Source organism: Photinus pyralis, unplaced genomic scaffold, assembly GCF_008802855.1.
Source record: "Photinus pyralis isolate 1611_PpyrPB1 unplaced genomic scaffold, Ppyr1.3 Ppyr1.4_LG7, whole genome shotgun sequence".
Taxonomy (NCBI): Eukaryota; Metazoa; Arthropoda; class Insecta; order Coleoptera; family Lampyridae; genus Photinus; species Photinus pyralis.
The window spans coordinates 25,017,624-25,030,106 of NW_022170738.1; the positions used below are offsets into that span (position 1 = coordinate 25,017,624).

The window sequence follows — 12,483 nt, forward strand, 5'->3', positions numbered from 1 at the left end:
ACATGTCAGTTCAAAATTTTGAAAAGTATGCAAAAAATTGACGTCAAAATATACAGGGTGTTTCATTTAAAAAATACCAACTTTGACGGTCTGTGATATTATCATTGAATTTATAATTATCCTAGAAATTCACTGATATTATCTTTGGTGTACTTATATGTTATTGTTTATTCCTTAGACTATGAAGTCTCTTTCCTTTTCTAATAATATTCATTAACGAATAAACAATAGTATTAGAACCTTAATGTTAATTGGTAATTTTCTATGCTTAGCAAGAGAACATGAGAGATCGAGACGGGCAAATTCTACTCAGTGAATGTTGGAATATTCATTCAATCATTTAACAGTGTGAAAACCTCAGGAAAACGTTTATTCAGAATATGAACAAATTAGCATAAAAAATGTTTTGATCCGATTACACTTGCTGACATATTTTGTTATGCGAGCAGTATCTCTAAAAACAAGATTTAAGCAGTTTTCTTGCGGATCAAGTGTTACAAGAGCCTCTTCGATGCGATCCTCAACAGCAATGTACATCGTTTTTCCACCAACCATAGGAACAGTATCCGGCAAACCAAGGTAGAGAACTAAATCCAATTCAGATTTGTTCGACCAGTCGTAGTCACTTAAAAGCTAAGGACAAGTGTTATAAAAATCAGGCTATAATGTACAGTGTGTCTCCGGACTGAACAAAAAAGAAAAAATTTTATAAAATGTATGATGCCCCAACATTACAAAGGAGTTGTATGTAGAACTGAACAGTGGGCAGAGGCTGTAAGATACTTGGCAGCTAAAAATAAATTTGTTTTGTACAGGAGAAAAATGTTATATAAAGAATGACACTAATTTTTTTTCCTCTTGTTCAGTCCATTTGGAGAATACTTACAGAATAGCATTGTGGTCCCCATCGTTGCAATTCGTATCGCACATGCTTAAAATCTAAATCTGTATAATTTTTTAATAGAACGAACATTTCATGTGAGAGAAACAAGTCAATAAACTGTCGAATATTGTCGGGCAAATTCTGTTTGCAAAGCACATCACATGATCGTCGGTTTGGAGGACCGGCATGATCCCATTCAAGATCTAAATCAGTCAAATGTACAGTGAGTCAACGTTTATTTTAAAACTTACCTGGCGAGTACAAATCTGCAACCACTTGCTGCCACTGATCTGTTTTTATAAAATCATGCAAAGAGAGTTCCGACTCCTCTTCCATCTGCTTTTGAATAGATTCGGCTGTCTCAGAGTCAAGATAGTCTGGATGTATCCATGATTCTAAATCTAAATCTACTAACTTTGGGTTTATAAATTCTTCGGTAAAGACTGTAGTATTTGAGATTGGCTGTGGTGGCTTCTCGCATAATGGGTTTACTGTATGAAACCAACCATTGATGCTCATCCTACAGTCTTCTCTATTGACAATTTCTTCAACCTACAATTAGTCGGTGGTCATTATCTTAGCAACAATTGAAATGGTGCACCCAAACCTAGACCCAAACATCAGAGGGAATAAGGAGAAAGTTGAGTCCTAACGCAATACAATACAAGGCGTTTTTAATATAAATGTAATTGCATTTAATACTTTTAACTTGTTCTCCTTGATATCTATAAGTCTGAGCCTACACAACAAATTTAAATCCCTTACCAACCTGATGATACGAATTCGTAGACACAGGAAAAAATACAAATTGGTTATTGCGAGGATAAATACTTCGAACGACGTCGGAAGGTTCCCCCACAAAGTCCATTTCAAATAATTGTAAAGCTCCCCCACTTTCAGTCTTCCAACTTGCTGGTCCAGAAAAATACAAAACAAAGGCGATCGCTCGGCTACCCTGTAAATCGTCATGTACAAGTAGATAATCGGTATGGGTGTATAAGCTACACGTCGCCGATATGTTTACAAATTCCATGCCGGTCAGATTTTGTATCCAGTCCTTAACATCATTCTTTAAAAACTCATACATGCAAGAAACATAATATGAATGCACGTCTTTTAAATCTTTCGATTGGAAGAACTCGTATAAATCCAAACTTCGTTTGTTCCACTCTATTTCGTTAAATTCATCTTGAATTTTGAGTAGCACCGCTTCATCATCTAAAAAATTATGAACAACACAAACTTTGAAGGGCTCTTTAACTATCTCTACGTTATCATTTACAGCATATTCGCTATTTACATAATTTTGATGAAAAAAGTCAAGAAATGCTGTGGTAGTTAAATCATTTCGAATCGCTAGGGAAGGCTTCATTAATTTTGTCGGCGGTTCGGGGGTTACATACTGCTCCTTTGTTAATTTAGGGTAGTGATCTGAAAGAAATAATGAAGAATTATGGTCTACAGTAAATAAGCATACAGCCTCTAATTGTGGATTTCGTTAACAAATTTGAAATTATCACACAGTCATCTTCGGAATCAGGGTGCTCGCTGGAATTACCAGGAATATCCATGTTTAATTTTAAAAGTAAAATATTAAAATAGAAACTTTTGCGAAAAACTCTTGAAAACTTGAAAGGTGAGGTTATGTACTGTTAACGCGGGATAAATGAGCGCGTTCAGCACAGAGACATGGAGAGAGATGTCTCTGGTTCAGCACAGAAACTTTCAAGGACGCTCCAAAATATGAGATACAGAGCGCGCGCACATACCGGGCACTCAGTAAGGAGCGGATTTCTAATAATGGTTCAGTGGTTTCTGGGTGTAACTCCTTCGCGAAAATCACGAAGTGGGCGGCATCTATTATAATTTTTTGTAAGCGCTTTTAAAGTGAAAACAAAAATACTCCCATTTAATACCGTGTTTATTTGTGGAATACGTACTCAGTTTACTAAATAATTTATTCATGTATTTGTTTATAAACACCGTCGTTTTGTTGCATATATACATTTTGGGAGATGTGTTATTTCCCGTGCCTTATATATTTATCAAAATTTAAATAATTTGAATCTGTTTGGGTTTGTGCTATAACTTGACCCTGTTTGACTTTTTATTATTATTCACATTTAGTTGGGCTTCAAATTAGTTTTTAAAATGCAAAACGTTTATAAAAATAAGTGTATAAAATCTCGCAAAATTTGTTCAGTTCCAAAGTGTTCAACATATTGTGAAAGTGAGGTATCTCTACACAAATTTCCCGAGGATTTAACTTTTCGAAAGCAGTGGAAGATTAAATTGCGGATAGGAAAGCCCATAAGTAAATATATGTTTGTATGTAGTAAACATTTTCGACCAGAAGATTTTATACAGGTGAGTGGTTCATTGTAAACAATTTTGTGTTTCATTTGAACTTTACAGCATCTTCGACATCTGTAAGGCGACGTTTAAAAAGAATGTTTTACCATCACAGAATATACCAGTTAGACCACATGATACAGTGCGAAACCCTGTACAACGAAGTGATAGACCATGGTAAGACATTACACAATATTCCTAATGTGTATAGGTACTACAACGTACCCTGTAGATTACAGTCCGATAATACCAATGTAAATCTAGAAGAATTAGAAACAATGGATCAAACAAACATCGAAGCAGTGGAAGATAATGTCCTTTCTGCAAATAGCGCTCAAAAAGTATTGGAAATTCCATTTGATGTCCCGCAACCACATTGTTCTTTTACCGTTTCAAAAGGCATACAAACAGAGTGCTGTTATTATTATATTTCAATTTTGATACTTACTTATACTCCAATACGTGCGTTTAACAATTGTCTTGATAAAGACTGTTTCCTCTAAGGGTTGAACACAATCAAATAAGCAAATGGAACGAAAATGCAAAAGTAAACAATCACGCGAACGTATAGGAACCGTAGTAAAAGTTTTTGTTGTTCACTCCTATTTCAAATTTTTTGCATGTCTCAACGCCATCTATTGGTTGATGATTTTCGCGAATAGGCACTTTCATTCGGCTACTTCCCGATCATGATTTCAAGATCGTGATTCGTAGGATCACGTTTTACGAAAGAACGCGCGAATTTAAATCAAAGTATGGTTAAGTTTACGGCGTAGTACACATTTGCATTCGAATTACGTATTTTTTGTTTGAATTATGAAAATTATTTAAATATAGGTAGGTGGAAGTACTTGCAGGATTATGCTTCAGTTACAGATATAAAACTAACCTAACATTTCAGCAGAAATATCCTTGCATTAATAGATTAGGAGTTCGTGATCAATAAAGAAATCACAAAACTTTTATGTTCAGTTTGTTCACGATTTGACAACCCAAACGCGTTTGGATCATTGAAAGAAAACGCGTATTAGTATGATCTAAGTGTAACTCCTCTGGTAAGCCCGTAAGGGCCATCTAGGATAAAACAATCGTAATAGTTCACTCTATAAAGGCCCGTTTGTAACGATCACTTATTTAGTCAAATTTTTAGTCCTTTTTTTTCTTCAATAAAGATAAAGCTATCCTAAAAATGTCATAAATGATGAAACTGTATGTAACATTCCATAATATTTTTTTAGTACCTGTAAAATGTAAACATTTGTACATAACCTATGTTATATTAAATCTGGAGACTAAATATTTATCTTCTGTAAACTAAGATCTACTGTCAACGTATTATAGTGAGCTTTAAAAATGAATATAAATTTAATTTTAATTTTACAAATTCTCTATAATCTGTCAAAAGTTACTAAAAAATTGAGGGAAAATAGGACAGGTTCTAAACATTACAAAAATAGGACAACTTTCAGTTCCTAAAATAACTACCAAAAAATTGATCAAAGTTGATGTATGAAATGTTCAATTTTTTTGTTTCTAAAAAAATTATTTAAAAATTGTCTAAATAAGGGATAGTTACAAACGGGCTTAAGTATTATTTCTAATGTTTCAAGGCAGTGCAATTAAATACCTTTACACAATTGTACAGGGTTATTCTAAATGAATACCTCAATTTAATAAATCCGTATTTATAAAAGTAAATAAACAATTTAAATACCATATTGGAAAGAGGAAGTTTCAAAGTTTAATATATAAATTTAACCTCTACGCCAGTAGGTCGCATGGGAAATCAAGATCTGGCTCTAAGCTACTGGCCACCGAAATCTCCCGATCTCACCCCATGCGATTATTATATCTGCTCATGGGGTTACGTTAAGGAGGCTGTTTACGTCCTACCTCTACCTACACTGGTCGATCTGCGGAACCGTATGTACATTTTTGGTGCCATTCACTCATGTAAAAAGAAGTTACCCTTTCTCGTGTGTGGATCGAATTTAGCTACCGCCTAGACTTTTGCTGGGTTTGTTTCTTCTTGCAATTAAGAATTAGAAAAATCGAAAAATACGTTTTCAATGCGGTATTTAAATTGTTTATCTTGAACGTATATTTCAATAAATACCAATTTGGAGTATTCATTTTGAAGAATAACCCTGTATAATAGGCTTCTTTCATATTTGGCTGTAAAATGGAATGGAACCGTCAAAACTTGAGCGTTACGAGTGGAATAATTGTGATTGTCGCCTAGTGGAAGAAAATAGTTCTCGTTCTTATTTATATTTACAAACATACAAATTTGTGTACTGTACATACCCAGAAATGTTAGAATTCGGTTTTTGACGAAAGTACCTTTATGTGACGTTTTAGGCTTTATTCTTCTTTGTAGTATAAACATTCTATTTCTATTTTGTTTTATTTTTTTAACTAATTTTTATTTATTTTTATTTTACTTTATTTTATTTTTTTTATTTATATTATTTTACATTTTTATTTTTTGTCATTTATTTTATTTTATCGATTTGTTTACTCCCAAAAAGAATAATCCGAGCTTTATGCGGTCTACGACTACAGCCATCTATATTTGCAAGTCGTGCTGAGAATTACGGTAACACTGTAGGTAACTCTAAAGTCCCTAGATTACTAAAGTAACGCGATTCATTATCAATGCACTGGGTATTAGAATTGGGTACACACAAGGGTTTTATGTTAAGTGAAGAAGCGATGCAACTATATATTTCTTGTGATGTTAAAGGCTATTCAATCATACGCTCACAAAACTCGCCCTATCCAAGAGCGACTACAAAATACATACTTTCCAATATCGCGGTTCCCAAACTAAGCCAAAATGGCTGGTATTCGTGTTACTTTAGTAATCTAGGGACTTTAGGTAACTCTAAAGTCACTAGATATAGATATATATTGTTACTTTCGGTAACAGTCTTTATTCATTGGTAACAGTACACTTTAGCGGCAATAGAGTTTAGACACCGTAAATCAACAACCTGTGCACCACAGCGTACCCCACTCTAGACCCCAGAACAAAAAACTTAGAAGGGAAACGTAAACGGGAACAACTGAGTACAAATATAATTAGTTTGGAGAACATTCAATAGATGGCGCATAGTTAGCGTGACTAGTGACTAGTGACCCCAAGTTTTTATTCGAGAAGGGGAGAGATCGACGCGACACGTGGCGGAGAAATATGTAACCAACCTAAACGGGATAAATAATAAGCATTATGGCTGAATGTACGTTAAATTCGTCCTCTTTAAAAAAAATAAGAGCAAGAATTATTGTTGTGTGCCTCAGTGTTTCACTGGATATGATACGATACATACAAAACACAATTTAACCCCGTTTACACCGCCCATTTTGTTTTGTGGTAGCGCCATCTGTTATCACTTCCCTTCTCGAATAGAATTGGTTTAGAATATAATGTGGAAGAAATCTACACAAAAGTTTTTGGTTTGTGAACGTCATTTTTCTGGTTGCGCTTTAGAACCTGGAACACGAAGAGGTTTAAAGCGTGTGGAAGTTCGCACATTATCTTTAGTAGGTAACACTAATTGAATTGTAATAAATTGCTACATATTTTGTTTTTAGAACGATCTTGAGAGCATCATAAAGTAGAATTCCATGAAGTTGATCTTGTATCTTGTATATCCATATTAAATTAAATATAACTCCTTGATTGGATTAATTGGAGTTGTCACTTATAAATCAAGTGGTTTGTACTCTTTGAAGCCCCTGACTGCTGAGGTGCATCGGCATTAAACTGAATTTATCTGGATCCCTAACAAACAAAATTGGACTTCACCGGCTGGATTCATTTACCTTTTAGGTTTCAGCTAGTCAAATCCAATGTTATTGTTAAGCCGGCGCTACACGATGCTACGAACACCTTCCAACGCTGAACGTTTGACAGTTTGACGCATCATGTGTCCGCTACTACTTCCAATGTCGAGCGGCAAACGTTCGTGTTTGAAGACGTTCCGTCCGGTGTCGGTAAAATTACCTCAAGTCAAAGGGATGTGTCGAACGTTTGAACAAAATCAGTCGTTGGTTTGATACCCAGCTACACGATTCGTAGCAATTCAAATAATAATCCTTCTGTAAATGAAGTGAGTTGGCGCGAACAGACAAATGTTTTTCTAAACGTTGGGATCAAACAATCGCCACGACCGTGTAGCAGAACATGTGTGCCACATGAATTGCCGAACTCCTTTGATAGAACGTTCGATCAAACGTTCGTATCGTCATTCATAGCATCGTGTAGCGCCGGCTTTACAGATCCGGAGAAATGCAGTATAATGCGGACGTAGCTTACATTTTAATATTTAAATTTGGCGCCATTCACGCAAAAGCTGCTGAGAACATACACGAGATGGCGCGTCATTTTAAATTCATTAGAGTTTCCATTCTAAGTTTGTTGTTCTATGCTCTAGACTCTAGAGTATGTCCAAGGCCAAGTTACCAATCCACCGTGTCAATTTTTGATTATGTATTATGTCCAAAAGGACTTGTGGTTCGCCCTTGTAATAACTAACTTGTGTGATGTCTGCGATTATAAAAGTTGAAATCAAACAAGAAGAAGAAATAATTGCCTCTGTGGATAATAAAGTTTTACTCAACAATGACGTCTCTGTAGCAATAAAGCGCGAAGTAAACGAAAGTACGATTAATGCGGATTATTCTAATGTTAGAAGCAGTTGGGATGAAAATAAGGTCCAGCGGGAAAATAAATTAGTGATTGGACATTCCGAAGAATTGTTATATTGTGCTCAGTGTGATTTTGCAGGTAATTATAAATCAAGTTTGCGCGCACATTTACGAACACACAAGACTACCAAGAATTTCAAATGTTCTCATTGTGATTATGCAACCAATATCAAATGCAATTTTCAAAGACATCTTTCAATACACAAAACTGTAAAGGATTTTAAATGTGCACAGTGTGATTATGCAACCCATAACAAATTATGTTTTCAAAATCACCTGTTGAACCACAAGGCTGTCAAGGATTTCAAATGTGCACAGTGCAATTATGCGACTAATAACCGACCCCTTTTTAAAAAACATGTGTTCACACATAAATCTGCCAAGGATATCCAATGCTCTAATTGTGATTATGCAACAAATAACAAATGGGATTTTAGAAAACATATGTTAAGACACAAGACCGTCAAGGATTTGAAATGTGCACAATGTGATTATGCAACCAATAATAAATCACATTTTAAAATACATTTGTTAACGCACAAGATTGTCAAGGATTTCAAATGCTCTTATTGTGATTATACAACCAACCACAAATCCAATTTTCAAAGACATCTTTTAATACACAAAACTACCAAGGATATCAAATGTGCACAGTGTGATTATGCAACTCATGACAAATTGTATTTTAGAAAACATTTGTTAATGCATAAGACTGACAAGGATTTCAAATGCTTTCATTGTAATTATGCGACCAATAACAAATCCTATTTAAAAGCACATGTGTTAAGACACAAAACCGTCAAGGTTCAATTGATACATAACACTGTCAAGGATTTGAAATGCTCTGGTTGTGATTATGCAACCAATATCAAATGCAATTTTCAAAGACATCTTTTAATACACAAAACTTCCAAGGATTTCGTATGTGCACAGTGTGATTATGCAACCCATAATCAATTCAGTTTTAAAAATCACCTCTTGAGCCACAAGGCTGTCAAAGATTTAAAATGTGCGCAGTGTGATTATGCGACTAATAACCGACATCTTTTTAAAAAACATCTGTTGACGCACAAATCTGCCAAGGATTTCAAATGTTCAAATTGCGATTATGCAACCAACAACAAATCTGATTTTCACAGACATCTATTAAGACACAAGACTGTCAAGGATTTGAAGTGTGCACAGTGTGATTATGCAACCTACTACAAATTATATTTTAAAAGACATCTATTAACACATAAGACTACCAAGGACTTCAAATGCTCTTATTGTAATTATGCAACCAATATCAAATGCAATTTTCAAAGACATATTTTAATACACAAAACTGCCAAGGATATCAAATGTGCACAGTGTGATTATACAACCCATGACAAATTCTATTTTAAAAACCATTTATTAACACACAAGGCTGCTAAGGATTTCAAATGCTCACATTGTGATTATGCAACCAATAACAAGGGCAATTTTCAAACACATCTGTTAAGGCATATGACTACAGTCAAGGATTTGAAATGTGCACAGTGTAATTATGCAACACGTAACAAATTCAGTTTTAAAAATCATCAGTTAATACACAACGCTGTCAAGAATTTAAAATGCTCTCATTGTGTTTATTCAACCAATAACAAATTCTATTTAAAAAAACATATGTTAACACACAAAACTACCAAAGATTTATAATGTGGTCAGTATGATTTTGCAACCGATAATAAACATTTTAAAGTAGTATGTTGAGGCACAAGATTGGTAAGGATTTCAAATATGCCTAGTGTAATTATGCATCTTGTAATGATCAATGTGCTAGCGCCGAGGCTAGCACACAAAAATTAAAGTACATCTAGTGACACACAATTTAAAATGGGCTCTTTAGTCCATACAGTAGATGGCATAATGCGGCATCGCCTAGGTCTCATAGAGTTCTAGAGTCAATCAGAAGTTTGATGAAAAATAATTTGAGGCTATTGATTGAAGTGTAAATTAACATAATAAGTTAATTAATTATATTAAATAATATTCACTAGGTATATTTATCAATCGATACATTTTATTGTTATTAAAGCATGTTTTGTGTAATATCAATGATTAAAAAATTATACATCACATACTATGGGTGTTTTTCCTGTAGCCCACAATAGGCATTTTATTCATTCTCTTCAAATTTTGTTGAACCTAATTGTCTAGTTGGACCCACAGTGTCCCACCTTACAAACTTGCTTACTATGACATTCAGTTAGTTTAGAAAAGAATAAGTACAACAATTGTCAATTATGCTGAAGTGTTTTGGAATTGACCACCTATAGGTAACTTTAAAAAAATTAAGAAATAAAATAAAGTGAATTAAAAAAATAAAATAAAGATGCAATAAGTCCAGGATCTCACCGTGCATAAATTTTAATGATTTATGGCAAGTTTACTCTATTTGAATGAGTGGCCACTGCACGTGCGCTATTACGCCAAAACTCACTAGTACTGCCGGTGGTCTACTCAGCAACCTTTACGATTGTGACCAGAGCGCGTACGCAATAAGACTGCCGTAATACGATCCCTTATGACCCTTGCAGAATCGCGCATACTTGGTCGCAGTCACGTTTATCCAATAGGGGTTGCGTTGAGATTTTACTTTTTCACTATTAAGGACGGTGGTCCTTAATTGGAAGAACATTTTATGGTGATAAAATGTTCTTCCAATTTTTTTATTTTTTTAATTTGATTTTATTTTGTTTAATTTTTTATATTATTTTTTTTATTTATTCTTTTATTGTATTTTATTTTATTTATTTATTTGTATTTTATTATTTTTTATGTATATATGTTTAAATTATTTTTTTGTTATTTTGATTTATTTTATTTACTCGGAAGCTATATTCTTCATAACATGTGCGAACTTCAACAACGAACGGAGAAGTGCCTGACGGATTCTGATGGAATGAGGAACATGTGAAGTACCTGAAACTCTCTGCGTATTTTAGTAAGATATAGACAATAGTTAGGTGGTACTTACCCACGGTCCGTATTCTAACGGTTGCCTCAGTCACTGCTGTTTGTGGGCGCTGAGAGAGAGGGGAACTTCCCGCGTGTGACGTACTCTGGCCTGCTGTAGAATTTTCTGACGTTTCTTTTTGTTTGACGTTTGTACCGCGACTGATTGAAGCTTTAAATATCATTACGATAACAAACACAAATATGCAAAATTTAACTCTTTTTGCATAGTACATGAGAATTGTGTGGTGGGCGGTGCTTACTGCGGTACAGTACGTCATAATTGGCAGCGCGTTTTATTGGTTGGAAGTGAGGCAACCGTTTAGTATACGGACCGTGGTACTTACCCGCTTACATCTTAGGTACGCGCACATAGAACGGCATCGGACGGACGGTACGGATCGGAAAAAAACAGTTTTAATGGAATGAGATGCAGCCGCGCACATACGTGCGGACGGTAGGCATCGGATTTTAAAAATCTGGCGCGAATTGAGAAACATTAAAATCCGTCCGATGCGCACCGTGCGTGCCGATCACGACGTGTGTGCGATGTAGGTAGGGACTTGTCGCGGCGTCATTGGCATTTATCAGCGGCAGAGCAGAGCAAAGCGAAGCTTTATTATAGGAGAGTAGATGGTGTCTGTCTATCTGTCTGTGCGTCCGTGAAGACGATAACTGCCAAACTCTTGGGCGGATTCGGTTCAAACTTTGTACAGGTGATCTATAATACCACATGTAACAAGTCTATTGAAAATTGATCAAATCCAATGACCCCGTCAGAGAGAGCACAAAGATACTGTGTCGTTTTTTTTATTGCGTGCGAAACGTGCGTTGGATTACAATGTTGGAAATGATAAACAAACGGTTTTCTATGAATATAATAATAAACGCTTACCTACTGAGGGATGGCCATCCTAAAACTATTAAATTACCAAAATACAATATCGTCAAACTAATCAAAACACTACTTAATCGTCCTTTATACAGTTTATCCCGGCACATCGTGAAAAACACCGCCTGTCCCAGTCGCCTCACGTTGCGCGTCCTCTCTCTCCCCCCCCCCCTCTCCCTCTCTCTCACTTAGTCTGTTTCCGCAAGTTTTAAGTCGCGCGCGCACTTTTTTTAGATTTAAATTCGTTTTTAAAACACGACTGAACTGAATTTCTTTCGGCCATTCCGATAACTTATGTGCGATACGTACCCTATCAAAAATGCGTAGAATACCGTCCGTCCGATGCCGTTCTATGTGCGCGTACCTACATGGAAAAATGATGCTAGCCTGAAAACGTTTAAGTACAAACAATACTATTAAAAAGGGCGAATGACCTGAGAAGTTGATGCGATTTTTAATATCTGCTTTAGTTTGGAAAATATGACCGACTGCAAGTTTTAAAATTTAATTTTAAAATTATAGGCAAGGCAAAATTAAAGAAAGAATAGAATTATCACAGAAAACATCTGCACGATAGGTGGTGAAAAAATGAAGTAAATCCTATTACATGCTATTACCATTGATTATACAGTGTGTATAATCAATGCTATTACATTCGAAT

General features: G+C 35.1%; 1 protein-coding gene and 1 long non-coding RNA gene across 2 annotated transcripts; one reads left to right on the forward strand and one right to left on the reverse strand.

Annotated features, from left to right (window-relative positions):
* Positions 1 to 349: 349 nt before the first annotated feature.
* On the reverse strand, positions 350 to 2,639 carry LOC116177168 (prolyl 3-hydroxylase sudestada1-like). Its single transcript, XM_031496060.1, has 5 exons — positions 2,361 to 2,639; positions 1,653 to 2,314; positions 1,135 to 1,435; positions 887 to 1,086; positions 350 to 633 (listed from the first exon to the last, which is right to left on the reverse strand). Exons 1-5 carry the CDS (start codon positions 2,452 to 2,454, stop codon positions 370 to 372), a joined length of 1,521 nt encoding a protein of 506 aa, XP_031351920.1. The 5' UTR covers positions 2,455 to 2,639; the 3' UTR covers positions 350 to 369.
* A 372-nt stretch (positions 2,640 to 3,011) lies between these two features.
* Positions 3,012 to 4,671, forward strand: LOC116177298. Its single transcript, XR_004146646.1, has 3 exons — positions 3,012 to 3,250; positions 3,299 to 3,412; positions 3,468 to 4,671. It is a non-coding gene; the product is annotated as an uncharacterized LOC116177298 (long non-coding RNA).
* Positions 4,672 to 12,483: the final 7,812 nt, after the last annotated feature.

What these genes read in the sequence shown, in the direction of transcription:
- LOC116177168 (XM_031496060.1), bottom strand. Translation starts at nt 2,454, where the DNA reads ATGGATATTCCTGGTAATTCCAGCGAGCACCCTGATTCCGAAGATGAC. An exon ending in TGCAGATTTGTACTCGCCAG is followed by an intron (nt 1,087 to 1,134) that starts GTAAGTTTTAAA and finishes TGACTGATTTAG; the next exon opens with ATCTTGAATGGGATCATGCC. An exon ending in GGGGACCACAATGCTATTCT is followed by an intron (nt 634 to 886) that starts GTAAGTATTCTC and finishes ACTTGTCCTTAG; the next exon opens with CTTTTAAGTGACTACGACTG.